This window comes from Sphaeramia orbicularis, chromosome 10 (assembly GCF_902148855.1).
Source record: "Sphaeramia orbicularis chromosome 10, fSphaOr1.1, whole genome shotgun sequence".
Taxonomy (NCBI): Eukaryota; Metazoa; Chordata; class Actinopteri; order Kurtiformes; family Apogonidae; genus Sphaeramia; species Sphaeramia orbicularis.
In genome coordinates this window covers 11,279,963-11,297,151 of record NC_043966.1, presented here as the reverse complement: position 1 = coordinate 11,297,151, position 17,189 = coordinate 11,279,963, and the positions used below count along the sequence as shown (strand labels likewise).

At 37.8% G+C, this 17,189-nt stretch overlaps 1 protein-coding gene across 1 annotated transcript in view; it reads left to right on the top strand.

The window, feature by feature from the left end:
- The window catches only part of LOC115426935 (teneurin-3), a 244,088-nt gene that overhangs the window by 173,467 nt on the left and 53,432 nt on the right, over window positions 1-17,189 (top strand). Inside the window, exons 16-17 of the mRNA XM_030145210.1 lie at window positions 972-1,212; window positions 16,971-17,090. Of these exons, the coding sequence (XP_030001070.1) occupies window positions 972-1,212; window positions 16,971-17,090 (361 nt within the window). The remainder of the gene's footprint in view (window positions 1-971; window positions 1,213-16,970; window positions 17,091-17,189) is intronic.

The following is a 17,189-nucleotide window of genomic DNA, read 5'->3' as shown; positions in this document are numbered from 1 at the left end:
GAAGCCCATAGACGCCCAGTGTCCACGGACAAATGCATTGGCTGTAGATTGTATGAGAAAACAGCGCAACGGGAATGTATGAGAAGTGAACAACATCGCGTCCGTTGATTTGTGATAAAGCTGATTCTGAACGAACTCATCTGTGAGATGAACGTGTTCTAACACATTTGTAGTCAATAAAATGTCAACACAACCGTACATATTTAACCATTTAATTTTCGTAATTTTAGGGGAAGCCGGGCTTCCACTGCAGTCTATGAGAAATCGCCACTGATAAAATTCCCCTCGTTTTCATCTTTGTCAATGTTGGATTGATATGAAATCAATTTTCTTCCCTTGAGCAATTTCAGCTGGCGGCACCATACGACACTTAACGGTCCATCACTTCTCGTCACTTGTTTAAAGTCGTCTTGTGGTCCCCACTCTACCTGGAAACATGGAGACTAAAGTTGGGAGAAAGCAGCAGAGTCCTGTATGAGATTTATGTGAGTACGACGGCAAAAAAGATAAAAGACATGAAAAAACTAAAACTACACTAAAACTAAGCATTTAGAAAATAACGAAAACTAATAAAAAACTACCAAACCTGCTCTGAAAACTAATTAAAACTAACTGAATTAGAGAAAAAAAAGTCAAAACTAAATAAAACTAAACTATAATGAAAAATCCAAAACTATTATTACCTTGCTGAGCACTGAGTCTTTATGGGTTAATAATCGTCTCCTCTGAAGGATCAACATTGGGAGAAGTTCCGAGGTTCATATCAGGTGACGTACTTTTAAATAGTTCACATTTGATGTCAACTTGAGATCTGAGCTGTCACTGTAATGAACTTCAGCTCACATTAGGCGTCATCTGTGTGCACCCGAGCTCGACGTGGAAATGGAGATGCTCCCACACATCAAGGCTAATGCGTCCAGGTCAGCCGGGCCGTCCCTCCCCTGTCTTGACCGTCCCCCACTGTTTTCCAGATGGACTCGTCGACTGCATGGACCCGGACTGCTGCACTCAGATCGCCTGCCAGGGTCAGACCTACTGTCGAGGCTCGCCTGACCCGGCTGCCATCGTGGGCCAGGGCCAGGGGTCTGCGGCGGCGGCTTCGGTGGCTTTGACGGCGCAGCCCACGTCGAAGAGCTTCTACGATCGTGTCAGCTTTTTGATTGGCCCCAGCGGCAGTCACGTGATACCCTGGGATAACCCGTTCAACAGCAGGTAAGCAGCTTAATGAATAAATGACAGCTCTTTAATTATTTGGATCACGGTAGCTGTTTGCTGTCTCATTACCAGTTGGGAGAGACACCTGTGTTTGTACACCCTCTCCAAAACGTCAAAGAACCTCACATCTCTTTGTCTTTGCAGTCACTGAGACAAGTGTGTTTACAGCAGTGTCGTTGCCATGAGCTGTTTTTTTTTTTTTTTTTTTTTACTGGCGAACATCAAGTAGCTGAAGAACCCGTTTATCTCTTGCTGAAAATATTCCTATAATTGTAACATAAGGCATCATTAAGCATAGCAAAGACGGCATAGATTTTTACATAAGGGCCTTTTCTCTGTACATGAACATATACAGTAGGCTGTTCTATATCAGAAATACAACTTTTGATCACCACTGGACCGCGCTTCACAGTGCATTTGAATATCTAAAGATGGCATACTTAAAGAGACTTTGTTTTGATATTAGATAGTAGGGGATTTTTTTTTTTTTCCTGGAAACTGTCTTTGCAAATACAAATGCGCATTAAAATTAATTCAGTCAGAGAAACTGCACAGCCAACAAGTAATATCAAAGAACTGCACTGTCTTTATTGTGTCATTGCAAACTTTCTTTAAATTCATTCATTCATTCATTTTCTGAACCGACTTTATCCTCACTAGGGTCACAGGGGGTGCTGGAGCCGATCCCATCTTTCTTTAAATTCAGATTTTTATTATTATTATTGTTATTATTATCACAACACCCTTAATTATTGCATCAGAGTTAAAGTATAGAACAGATTAAATGTGGAGTTAAAGTAATGTCCAAACAAACAGTTTAAAATGAGTTATAAGAGCATGATTACAGGGATGAAAGGAGAGTTTGAGTTCACAGATGTTTACATGGTTTACTGTATTTTTTTGTTGATTTACTTGATATTATACAAATTTGTAGGTGGTGGAAATACAATGTATTCCTGCATAAGTATGTACAAGTACATATGTCTATATATGTGGTTACAGATATGTGTGTGGGTATATATTTATGTCTGTGTACATGTATGTGTGTATATATATATGTGTGTATGTATGTGTACATGTTAGGACGGGCGATATGGAAAAAAATCATATCCCAATCATTTTTTTTTCATATCAGATGATATCGATATGTATCAAGTTATAAATTAAATCAGTATTTTTGTCACACAGTCCGTGCCACACCGCTCTTTCCTTCAGGTCTGTATTGTGTTGTTGCCCATAGCAACTGACAGCTTGTAAGTTCAAAATGGCGCAGCCTCCCAGATATGTCATGTGATATTAAGTTTGTCCTCATTCCTACTTTGTACGTGCGGCACAGACTACGGAAGTGAAAGTGGAAGTGAAACTTAACATTCATTAAATTGTTCCCTACCTCCTGAATCTTCGCAAACTTTCATTTTAGGAGGCAGGATGTTTGAATGATAAGTAGGCGGTCAATAGTAAAATGACGTGACAACTAAAAAAATTCTTGTCGACTAATTTTCATGGTCAACTAATCGTGGCAGCAGTAGTTATCATTTTATCAGCCAGCTCTAGTACATGTATTTAAGTATGTATGTGTACATATAAGTATATGTATGTATGTGTGTATGTATGTGTATATTAGAGCCCGACTGATATGGGATTTTTGGGGCTGATGCCGATACCGATATTGGGGGCAAAAAAAAGCCGATATCCAATATATCGGCCGATATCTGATATTGGCCGATAACTGATATATTGGCCAATATATGAAATAAGAACACTGATCTACACAGGATATAATAATCTTTTATCAGATAATTGTGGAAAGGTGGATAAACAGTTGCATAAATGTTTGTTTATCTCACAAAGATAATTTACACAACTTTCAAATGCAAACTATGCAATCACAAAAATAATTAAAGCAAAAAATTTACCGTACTTTCCGGGCTATAAGGCGCACTGGAATATAAGCTGCACCTGACTGTAAGCCACAGCTGACTTTAAGTCGTATCTGACTGTAAGCTGCAGGTGTCCATGTTGTGACATGAGATATTTACACAGAAAGATGGTAAACAGAAAGATAATTTAAATATTTATTTCCATACCTTAACTGCTTTTCTCCAAACAGTGCCTGTAACACGGCAGTAAAACAGCAGGAACACAGCTGGTTCAAAAACCCAGAAAAGTCATTGATCTGTATCTTCATCTTCCCTCTGCTCCTTAAACCACTGCAGTCGTCTTCTTCAGTGTCGGAGTTGAACAGCCTCAGATGTCTCCATCACACACCTTCTACGTCTCTCCTCCGTTGTTGCTCAATGGCACTTCCGTGCTGCAGCTCTGTTTCCTTCTTAGACAGACGCATCGATCGCTTTTAACTTAAAAGCTGCAAAATATGCATTTCTTCATGTTTTCCATGATGGGGGTTTGTGCATGACACGCAAAATGATTGTTAAAAGTTAAGATTAAAACTTCTCCTCTTCATCACCTCTTCCACCTGTCTGTCTCACTTTTGCACTTCCTGCTAGAGCGCCCCCTGGAGGCCGTTAGCCCGTATAAATCTATACTCGAGCTGCATCGCTGTATAAGCCGCAGGGTTCAAAACGAGAAAGAAGTAGCGGCTTATAGTCCAGAAAGTACAGTAACTTACCACACAATTATGTTTTCACTCACAAATTTTGATGTGTCTGCCTCACAGCACTACAACTTCCCATGTGGACTAAGGACTAAACTGAGCATGTGCAGAGTGAATTAGGTGAGTCCTAAGTTGTTCTTGATAGGAGCAATAGCAAGAGTTACAACTGACCCGCGTTACAACTGTCCCCGGTCTCCCCTACACTATTAACACCCAGGTGTGCCTGCAGAATGAAACTGTGAGATAGACAGGAAGTACACAGACATGGGTGTGTGTGTGGGGGTGAATACTTCATAAGACAGGGGGTCTGTGACTTTCGGGGGGGGTTAGCGGTCCATCCTCGTCAGAGTGTGCGGTAGCGGTCCGTGATTTTCGCCGGTGGTGGTGGTGGTGGGGTCAGAGTCAGAGGGGGGTATTAGCAGTATCTCCGTGATAATGTGATTGTGTGTGGGGGGGTGATAGTGTCATTGTCAGAGCAGGAGTTAAAGTGAAACTAACTCGCTTTACTGTTCGTCTGACTCTCCATGTCGCACACACACACACACACAGGAGCAGCGAGCGACAGAATCTCCACACAGCAAACAAGTTAATACATCGGCCACATCGGCTACATATTAGTCGATGTTGATTAATGGGTGAAACGCTATAATCGATTAATCGGCCGGCCGATTAATTGGTCAGGCTCTAGTGTATATATCATGGGTAGTAAAGTGAACTAGCATAACTAATGAATCTATTTGCTTGATGAGCAAATTATATATTCAATACGAAATGAATATCAGTATCTTATATTATTTTGATCAGCAGTGACTAAAAATTAATAATCAGAAAATCTAAGGAAACTAAGGAAAATTAATGTACGCATATAGGTTTAAATCGACAAGTGACTTGGATAAATACTAATGATTAATTTATGGAGAAGGGGTGGGAATACATAAGTTCTGAACCTCTTCCTCTCAGTCCTGTTCTAGTATGTAAATAAAGGTGTCATGTGGTGGAAATAAACTTCAAAATTTCAGTTGCATCCAGATGATGTAGTTCTGTTTTACCCACTCCTCATTAGCACATTGTCTCCTGTCTTTTTTGTTGGAAAGTGTGGCAGATACTGTAAACCGTTCAAAGCGTTTATTGTTAGTGATTATTACCTGTGTCTAAAGACACTGTTGATGCATTGAAGCTCCTGACAACGCAGAGTTTAATTGGCGTCACCTTACCGTCTACGTAAACATCAGTTTTCCATCTTGTTACAAAAAAATTACAGCTGTAAAGTGTCTATCTGATGTAAAGATGGTAATTAAAAGTTCAATGTAAAGGAAAAAAAAACACATTATATATGATTAGTTCCCTAAGCTATATCAATGTGCAAACGTCACTGAAACCTCAGCGCTCTCACACATCTGCTCAGAATCACGAGTAGAGTTTGTTTTGTGACTGATGGAGAGGAAAATGATTGCCAACTGTGTGCAGAAGGCTTTGGGAATATTTCCTCCAATAGTTTAAAGTAATCCTTATGTAAATAGCATGCTTTACTGAAAATATAGAATGAGGCAATCCCCCCCCCCCTCCCCTTCATACACCTCCCCAGCCGGGTTCTCAGTAATCCTCATCCTCATTGTCTTCAGCTTACTGTCGATTTCATGTCTGGCAGAGGCATTAGCTCTGTTGCTCCGAATATTCATTTGCCTTTTTTTTTTTTTATCTCCTTGTAGAAGTTAGTTTTATAGTCAAAAACATCACGGTGCATTTTAGGAGCTCAGCAAACATGCATACTCCTAAATTTGTCAGAATTAATTAACTGTTTTTTTTTTAAGTTATCTTTGTACAGACTCTGCATGCATGAGTAACAAAAGGAGCCATATTTAGTGGTAGGAAAGATGGAAGTATTGGTGATTTTTTCTTTTTTTTTTTTTCTTTTTTTCAGTTTTCAGGGTGAATAATTCATTGACAGCTTTTGCATAGTACACATTATAGAAGCACTGGAACAATGCCAGCCAGGAGCATGAAGACTTCTAAAAGCAGTGGTGGCTGTTATGTCTGGTTGTACTGCAGTGTATCTGATGTCTAGCGGTACAGAGATGGAAACAGTTAGAGGTCATTCCACTGCTTCTATTTTTCAAGAAACCATTGTGTAAGCGAAGAGAAAGGGAGCAGATTTCACGGTGCGGTCAGGTTTCAGAACTCGGCAGTAAACTTGTCCCTCGTATTGCACAGAGAATAAAACATGTGTTGTGGTTTAGTGTTTTTTTTTTTTTTTTCCTCCCTCTGGTCCCCCAGCCGTATCGCATGTCCCCACGCAAGTCTCCCATTGGGTTTTCAGATGGTGTTTTTCTACAGCCGGTGTGAGACAATGACAGATAAGAACGCATAAATTATATGATTCATTTCTGGGGGTTTCAGCAGGTGGTGTGACTTGGCGTTTGTTTGGGGTTGTAGCATCCGTCTGCCTCTCGTAAGATTAATAAAGACACGGGGAAGAAAGAGTGAACCTTCGCCGGGCTCTTAAGTGGCCTTGTTTCTTGAGCCGGTAAATAAAGGATGGGAGATGGTTGTGCCGGGCGTGTAGCGGAAGGGAAGTAAGAGAGGCTAAAGCTGTTGATCATCCCCGTCTCATATACGTAATGACCCAGAGATAAGGAAGCAAAATGAGACATCCGTTGCCCACTGGTGACAAATGCAGCAGGGACGCTTTTAAAATTCAGCCCTTTGCTTGAGAAGTGGTGAAATGATTAAATGTTGATGGAGAAATATCACATCGTCTTCCACTCATACCTCCAAACAAAGACTCAACGAATGACTTCATGCTTAGTAATATAGGATTGAGAGGCAGGGACCCCGAAATGAGTCAAGTTTTACCTGAAGGCCCCGCAGTCATTTTAAATAATCGCCGGGGATATCTGCGGCTTTAATCATGTATGAACCTACCATGTGTGTGATTTATGAGGCAAAAATGCCAACGAAAATACCGTTTTTTAGCTGAAAGCCGGGGAGGAGGTGCTGGAGGTGCAGCGCCTTTTGACCAGGAGCAAATCCATTTGCCAGCAGGGACAATCTGGGAGGAGAAAGTGAATGAGTAATGCTCTTCCATGCAGGACTAACTACCATAGAGATGCCCTTAAGTGAAGCATTTAACCCCCCCGCCCCCCCTCTACCACCCACCCACCATCACCACCACCTGCTCTGATGGCACTGCTCTCTTCGGTCAGTAATAGGTGGGTTATATTAGGCTGCAACCAGGTGTGAGGAACAACGTATGTGGGGAAAAAAAATACAGTAGTGGAGAAAAGTTTTCAGACAGCCTTAAAATTTGACTCCATTTCAAATATTAATCGTGATATATTTGCGGGGGAATCTTTTTTGCATCAGACCGACTCAAACAAATGCAATTTTTTTTTTTTTTTTGAACAATAAAGAATAACAGATCAAGTTTCAACATGTCATGCCATGGATGTTTCATTGTCTTGCAGATACAGCATTTTTTTTTTTTTTTTTTTTGGGGGGGGGGACTAAATTTATTAATCATCAAGGTCAAACACTGGTCACATACAATCATGAATACTCCTTGACAACAAAGCTCATTTAACATGGTTTGTTACTGTACCAGTTAATTTCCAAGTAGGAAAGGAAGAAAATGAAAGGGGAAGAACCGCCCCGAAAAACAAACAAACAGACAAACTTGTATGTAGATATTCTGCTTGTCCAACAGATATTGCGACACATATGTCCACCCATGCCAGTGTTTTTCAATCTTGGGGTTGGGGACCCCACGTGGCGTCGCCTGAAATTTTTAGTAATTGATAGAAATAAAAATTAAAACTTACTAATAAAAAAATATACGGTGACTTGAGAGAGACGATCACAATACATAAAAGACATGACAAACACTGAAGCTGAAACTGAAGCACTGTGGTTCTGTTTATCTGTCAAATGTTCATTGTGGTCGGTTTCAGATGCTGCAGCTCTTTCATAATTCATAGTTTGAGTTCTTGTTTATTCAGTATTAATTGTCAGCCTTGGAAATCCAAGCTGGACTGACTGTACATATCCTGACCAAGGAAAATCAAATTCTCACTTTGTGCAGTAATCTACACCTGGCTTTTCTGCCTCTGTCCATAATAATATACATTATATAGACTAAATGTCATCTAAAATTAATGTTTATTTTCAACATACTATAGCAAACTTTTACATGATCAAAAACAAATTAATTTTAGCCAAAAAAAAAAAAAAAAGTCCCAGTTTTGAATGTCTGGGGTCGCCAGAAATTTGTGATGTTAAAATGGGGTCTGGCCTACGCATAAAAATATCCTTTTTCAATTGCAATTGTGCCGTGATTTCTTCCATTATGTACACTGAAACACCCAGTTATGACATGGATGGAACTGAGCATGTGCAGAAGGGATCACAGGGTTTGGATCACAAATACATGGGGTGTTCAGAAACTTTTTTCCAACACTCTAATATTCACATTAGTTCTTCCAGCTTCTTTTTTTATGAAAACTCACATTTTTTAAGAACAAGATGTGTTTTTTTTTCCCTTGTAAACCAACAAAAACCCTCCACATTCTGACTTTTCACTATTTCTTGAACTAAAACTGCACATTTTTTCCCTCAAGTTTGACATCACCTCTTGAAAGTACACTTGCAGTTCTATTGCATTGTGGTATTGCATATCTTTTTCAGCCACTTTTCATTTTTTCCCACATGACAGTTTGCCTGTGGCGCCACATTTTGTTGTTCTGAATACCTATAAAGGGCCTCTAGACACATCATCCACTGAGCTTTGCATCGTCTCCCATCAAGACGATATTTGTTAAAGGTGAAGAGCTCCTTTTAAAACAGTCCTTGTTGATATATCTTTCATTACAGCCATTGCCACAGACATTTATCATGCTAGCAAGCACAAAACATGGGCATGACACTGAAGAAAAAGTAATCGCAAGAACAATCGTGTTTTGATCACACCCTGAGTCCTTAATTTGTATGCCTCGGTGCTGACGACAGCTGTTTTGGAGTCGTCTGCCGTATTCTCATCAGTGTGATATCTCAGGAATACCAAATTTGATCACCACGTTCTAATCAGTTCATCCTTGAGTCCAAATGGACGACTGTGCCAAAGGTCATGGTCACTGTCACTTTACAAATCACTCTTCTGGCCCTAACTCTAGAACTCACATACTAATTATGATTAAAATTCACACATATTTCTTAAACTGCAAAATGATGAAGTGATGGCATTTTATTTCCAAAAGGTTAACGTTATAATGTTCTGCAAAAATACTTTTCTGGTCATTATTCAATGCCATAACTCTGGGACAAAAGGGGAAACCGTGACCATATTTCACATTTGACTGCGTAGCTGCATATTTGATTGAAACTGTGCTGATTGTGTTAGTCTTTTGTTCTGCTTGGGTTGAAAGTGTGTGGGAATCATCCATGTTTTTAGAATCTGTAGCTTCTTTCCAGCAACATCCATATGACATGACACGATTGTATTCCTTTTTTTCTTTTCCAACATTTTTTTTTTTTTTTATTGGAATCAAGGTTAAAAAAAAAAGTGAGTCATACAAGAAAAAAACAATACTTTTGGATTAGATCCACATAACATATCTGGGTGCTTCTATGAAACTGGGTACATTTTGGTACCTGGTATGTTACCAGCTTTTTTAGACCCAATAATAAAAGAGAAATGTAGACATATTTCCCCCCAGGATGTATCTAATGATGACCTCAGATAAATGCAAATAAATTATCCTCTTGCTCTGAGCCATCCCATAATTAATGAATTTTTAATAAAATATTTGGGCCAAAAATAGGATCAATATTGGGACAGGAAAAACTACCTAGGTGTCAGAGCGTTTTATTTTGAAAACATGGCTATAAATGCTCTTATATACCACGATAAATAAAGACACTGTGCTAAATTTGATGATCCTAGTGGTTTTTCTAATCCAGACATGTGGGTTTTTCATGAATCTCAGTCTCATTCCAGGTTTGGTGTGTAACCCATTGTGTCCACTTGCGTTACATGCAGAACCTGCCTAGTTAAAGGCATATAAATCGCAAACGATTTTGCAACAGCAGTCATTTTTTTGAAACACTCTGCCTTGCATAATTAGTTCAATTCCCAAAATGTACCTGTGAGAGAATAAAGAGATATTTTAAAAAATAGTAGCGCGTAATTTTCATGTCCTTTTGACTGTGTTACATGCAGATTTTTGTATTAAATAGAATGTAAAATATTATAAAAATGTGTTTTATCTGAAAAATAGTTTCTCTTTTATCCCAGTAAGTATTTATTTTTAAAATAGACCCAAAGTGCTTCCAAACTTGCTTCATAACATTAGTCTACATCTGGTTTGAATTTTTAACCCCCATGTCCTGTTTTTAGGACCAGTTTCATAGACGCACCCACATACAATAACCACCCCATCTCTCCCCCCACCCTACAAAGTCCCGGGTAATGCATCCCAATCTGAGATTAAATGAATAAATAAACAAATAAAAGCAATAAGATTAGTAGGTATGACACTCATCAGGCATAAATAATTAAACAAAAAGAAAATGAGAGAGAGAGATTTGAGAGCAGATGAGGTTGTGTTGGGCTGCGTAACGATGATGACCTAGCTTAAATCTCATGAGTTCAAGAGTTATCAGGGACAGTTTTTAGTGTGTTACTAAAGGACATTACTGGGTCCCAGGTAGAGTCAAAGAGGTTTTTGACACTGATCTGCCTTGGCGGAGGTCTGCGCTCTCTGAGTGCTTTTGTAGTTGATAATCTGCTGGTCAGGTGGTGCTATTCTAAAAATAGCAGAATAGGCGTTAGGTTGCAGGTTAAGGTTCAGTGCCTGTGATAGAATACTAAAAACTGTTGACCAGTAGTCAGAGAGGGAAGGCCAAAACATGTTTTGTTCTGTTTTTTTTTTTTTTTAAGAACAGCACAGTTTACAATACAAAAATAGCTTTTTTTCCAAATCAAATATACAAAAAAAAGTATTTGCAATAGAAGACATTATATAAGTCATGGGTGTCAAACTCATTTTGGTTCAGGGGCCATATTTAGCCCAATTTGATCTCAAGCGGGCCAGACGAGTAAAATAATGACTTAATGACCTATAAATAATGACAAATCCAAGTTTTTATTTTTGTTTTAGTACAAAAAACCCCCCAATTAAATTATGAAAATATTTACATTTTACAAAAAAGATGTGAATAACCTGAAAAAACAGAAATTTCATTTGACAAATTAGTGCAATTTTAGCAATATTATGCCTCGACTTATTATTTATACATGTACATTACACACAATGTTACATAAACATTTGGTAACTGGCAGAATATTGTTAAAATTTTGGAGTTTGGAACTAAAATTTGAACAATTTCTACAATGTTACATCTCTTATTATTAACACAACTACAGATCACAGTGGATCCATGAATGCACAAAAACATTTACTAACAGGCAGAATATTGTTCAAATTGCACATTTTGGGTTGTTCGTCTTTGTTTTTATTTATGTATTTATTTGCATTTTATTGTGAAAGAATAGTTTTGTAAATGTTAATATTTTCATAGTGTAATGTTATTTTTTTTCACTTAATTTTTTTTCCACATAATTTTTTCACAAAGAAAATTGTCGTTGTCATTATTTACGGGTTATTGTGTTGTTATTTTTTACTGGAGATCACATTGGTCTGTATGTGGAACCTGAACCAAAATGATTTGGACAACCTGGACTGTTCTGGTTAATTTTTGCACTTTCATCCCACGGGCCAGATTGGATCGTTTGGCGGGCCAGATTTGGCCCCCGGGCCGCATGTTTGACACCTGTGATGTAAGTGCTTAATTATAATCATGTATAGAAAGAAAGGATAAAAGAAAAAGAGGATAGGAAAGATAGGAAGAAGAGAAAGAAGTATGCCAGTTTATACTAGGGGTGTCAGAGTTCAGATGAATATATTAACCCTTTCATGCATACTGGTCACTACAGTGGACAGCTACTCTACAGCTTTTCTCTTCTATATTCACGGATTTTGTTGTTTTCGTTGTTTTGTTTTTTTTCCACACATATCTTTATTAAAGTTTTAAGACACTACATATCTTTTCTGACAGGAATTGGTAACATTTTGTAGATCTCTTCTGAGCATAAACCTCCAGAATCACAAAGCCCTCCCCATAGTTTTCACACAATTTATCAGTAAATACATGTTTCTGTGCGTCAAAAATTAAATGTGTGGTGTCCAGCTGAGTGGACTTTTTTGCAACTTCATGAAAAATAGGTCCATAAGAATTTATTTTTTTTCATTATTCATTTTTTTTTAATGTATTTTTTAAAATTTTTTAAATTACTTTTTTTTTTTTTAAATTTATTTTTCAGAAGAAAATTTTCAATCGCATTGTTTTTTTCATGCCTGAAGAAGAATAAAAACACTCAGGAAAAAATTTTGATTAAGGTTCTCATAATTTGTGCATGAAAGGGTTAAGGGAAGTACAGATTTCAAGTACAGCTTTTCAGAGTACTTAATTGAGAAAATGCATCGTTTGAAATTATTATAGAATGCAGTGAAGCATGGCTTTTTTGCTGAGTATTTACAACAATGAATGAAATTTTTACATTAAAATTAAAAGATTTATCAGGTGTAAAGATTCACTTTTGAGCAAGCTACTTTCAAATAGGCCAAACAATACATTCCTCCAAAACAACATAAAATGTCTTTCAATGTTATTATGAATAAAATTGACCAAAACATGTGTGTTAGTGTAGCTGGAGCATTATGACATCTGCTGCAATTGTCATCCAACACGATTGCATTCTATTCGACTCGGTTTTTATTGGCTGAGACTGTGATCCATAGATTGTCGACAAAGATGGACAGTACAACGCTACGTCATGGTTAGGGGAACTGCCCTGTGTTGCTTCTGTGATCCAGTTTGGCCACTTCCTGATTCATACGCCCTCGTCAATAACAAATCCATCAGACCATAATGATGATGACTTGAACACAGACCAGCCTGATTAAAGTGAGTTAAACGACAGATATCAGCCATTTATCGGCCGCAAAAAGTCACACAAGCAATATTTTGTCGGACTGCATTTATAGCTTTGATTATCAGATTCTTTTTGTCCTAGCATCATTTATGTCGTGCGACGCTTAAGTAATGTCTCAATCCGTCCAGAGTTGCATTAATTCCTTTCCACATATCTTGTATTAATTATGGAGAGTCAGACTGCTGTGTTAAGTCTTCTCCATCACATCCCAAAGATCTTTAACTCTTTCAGTGCCATGGGCCGATTAAATCGGCTTTACGAATACAACCTTTAAAGTGCCACGGGCCGATCAGCTCGGCTTTGGAGAACACGCCATATTTGTGTACAAACAAACCATCCACCCCCATTTCTTTCTCACATTTCGATGACGTTCTTTCAAATCTTCTTGCAAATTACGATCAATAATGAATCGGCTGCGTCCGGTGCGTTTTGAATCTAAGTAGCAATCGGTCGGATGTTACCGAGCGGTTTTTGACCAAGGAAGAGCTCGCGTTTCGTTTTCTGCTTGGGAAATTTTATGAATGAATTTATGAATGAAATCATATGCAAATTAGATGGCCATTTTGTAGTAATATTGTAAACACAGCGATCTGTCAAAACAGTCCCATCTGCTAGAAAATGAGTTCTGATGACGATTCAGACTTCGATTATAAAAACGACGCGAAATACTGAAAAACGGCCAAATTCTGTGGCACTTTTAAGGCTTATTAGCCCCTTAACTGTCTGGCACCGAAAGAGTTAATAGGGTTCAGGTCCGGACTCTGTGGTGTCTCACACTCATGACCCACTCTTTATAGTTCAGTCATAGAAATACTCTGAAATTCAGAATTCCAACCATTGTGTGTTATTTAAAGACATAAAAAACTCAATTATTTTTGTGCAGTTTTTCAAAAAAAATGTTACGGTTATGTAGAAAATCAAAGTCAGTGAAGTTACCATATTTGGTTTCTTACCCATAAGTGGCAAAAAAAAAAAAACAACATAAAAAAGAATACAAGAAAAACACATGTAAGGAGAAAAGAACATGAATTTTCTAACATTAGACCAACATAAGTGCTGATCCAGACCCCTGTCCACACCCACATGATCCCTTTGAACACCATTCCTTACATTAGTACCATTACTTCATGGTACCTAACAAAGCAGGTCCACTCACTGTTAATGCAGAGGTGGACCTTACAGACCCTGGAGACCACATTGGACCTGAGATTGTTGACTCACTGTCCTCACTGTAACTGTTGCTGTCACTGTCATGTAATGTGTGCATAAATTACCAAAAATAGTCACTTGCCCGATAAAGGGTTAATAATCTGATCCTGATGAATCCTCGTGTCATCTTGGAATATGTCACTCTGGACTCATCAGACCACATGACCTTTCTTCCATTAAAACACAGTCCAGTCTTTATGTCCTCTAGCAAACTAATGGTTGTTGAACTTGTTGCCGATGTAAGATATTGAACACCGTAGCAATTATCCAATGGAAGGCTCTTACCTATTTGATGAGTTAAATCCAGGTAGGGATGTTTTTGTTTTTGTCTACTATACTATAGGGATGTCCTGATTCGGCTGCCGATCTGGCATGTTTTTAGAGGATCCGATTGGATTTAGTCACAAGATCGGGTCAATCTGGGCCAATCCTCACTTTCCGAAGGTGGGAAAAGGAAAATGCGGGAGACTTAGAGAAATTAGTAAAGCATCTTAAGTTTCACTTTCAGTTTGTACGGTCGTATGGTCTCCACGTACTCATTGTGAGGTATGTACCCATCACCCCCCCTCCACCCTCATATAATCCCTGGATGGACCTGTCCATAGATGCGCTATAGTCGGTGGCAAATAAAACCAACCCATCAAAGGTTTTAATTTATCCCACAGTATGAATTTGGAAAGTGCAAAAATTATACTAAAGTTATTAAGAGTCAAAGGTGTCGTACTTGTTTTAGTTCATGTTCTACATTCAGCCCAGTTGTGTTCTCAAGAAAAATAATAGCATAATAACCTATAAATAATGATTCCAAATTTAAATCAAAATTTCATAGTAAAAAGTATTGGTATTGGATCAATATCAGCAAAACTAATCATAAAAAAATTCAGATTGGGACATCACCACTATCCTATATTATACTATCCTATCCTATCCTATCCTATACTATACTATATTGCATATACTACGCTACACTATACTATACTATCCTATATTATACTACACTATACTATACTGCATATACTACACTACACTATACTATACTATACTGCATAAACTACACTATCCTATCCTATCCTATCCTGTCTTATCCTACACTATACTGTACTATATTATACTATACTATATTATACTGCATATACTACACTACACTATACTATACTACCCTATACTGTACTATACTATACTGCATATACTACACTACACTATACTATACTATACTGCATAAACTACACTATCCTATCCTATCCTATCCTGTCTTATCCTACACTATACTGTACTATATTATACTATACTATACTATACTGCATATACTACACTACACTATACTATACTATACTGCATAAACTACACTATCCTATCCTATCCTATCCTATCCTGTCTTATCCTACACTATACTGTACTATATTATACTATACTATATTATACTGCATATACTACACTATACTATACTACCCTATACTGTACTATACTATACTATACTGCATATACTACACTATACTATACTGTACTACATTATACTATACTGCATATACTACACTATACTATACTGCATGTACTATACTATACTACACTATACTGCATATACTACACTACACTAAACTATACTATACTGCATATACTACACTATACTGTACTATACTATACTACATATACTACACTATACTGTACTATACTATACTGCATATACTACACTGTACTATACTGCACATATTACACTATACTATACTGCATATATTACACTACACTACACTATACTATACTATACTGCATATACTACACTACACTATACTATACTGCATATACTATACTATACTAAACTACACTGCACTGCTCTACACTGTAATATAATATAATATACTATACTGCATATACTATACTATACTATACTGCATATACTACACTACACTACACTACACTATACTGCATATACTACACTACACTATACTATACTGCATATACTATACTATACTAAACTACACTATACTACACTGCACTACACTACACTACACTATACTATACTGCATATACTATACTATACTAAACTACACTATACTACACTATACTGCATATACTTTTTTAGTTTCTAAACTAAAATCAAAAATGGCTCAGGGCCAAATCATGTCACCCATCTTCATATACCAACTGTGATGTGAACATAGTAAAAGATCCAACTCTGTCTAGATATAGATATGAAGTGTCTGTGCTGTACAATTACAAGACTGAAATTCTAGTACTCTTAATTTATTGAGGTCAGGGTTATAAAACTGTGAGTGTTTAACTGTGATTAAGTCTGACATGCCCATTGTTGACTGTATAGTACATTTAATTCAGTTAGTTGACTTAACTTAGCATTTTTTTTTTACTGTGAATCTCAGTCACATAATCTGCTGTGTGTTTTGGACTGGCTTTGATGCACTCAGTTTTGTATGCAGTTTTATGTGCTGGTAAATTAAATCGCCCTAAGAGCTAAACATGACTTTCTGTGTCACATCTTTTCTCTGCATAACAGCATTTTTAATAGAAAGAGAGCTCAATTCTGAACAAAAAAATCATCCATTCATGTTTCCTCACAGAATACAAATGCTGCAATACAAGTGCAAGACGCTGCAAAATCTGAAGTCCTGTCTGTCTGCGATACCTCATTGCCCTGAATTATGGGCTTTTAAATGGAGTAAACAGAGACAGAGAGGTGCTCTGTAAAGTGGCCGTTCCATGAGTAACTACCAGTGACGTGTGTGCATTCCTATAGGTCGGTAAATCATAAGTCCTTCCTTGTGCCGTTTGTAAAGGGATGACAGTTTTTCATGGCGCTGATGCTGCGGTGGCTTGTTGACGCCTGCTGGCATTATTTGTTTATTCAGCCCTTTTTGTGTTTGTTTGTCCACACAGCCTGGCATCAGTCATCCGGGGTCAGGTCCTCACGGGAGATGGGACACCGCTGATTGGAGTCAACGTGTCTTTTCTGCACTACCCGGAGTACGGCTACACCATCACACGGCAAGACGGCATGTAAGAGAGTCTCTCTGTACAAACACTTGCATCAGTAGGTGCAGCAAATACATGCACACACACACAGCGATCCACCTGCATTTATCAACATTCATTTCC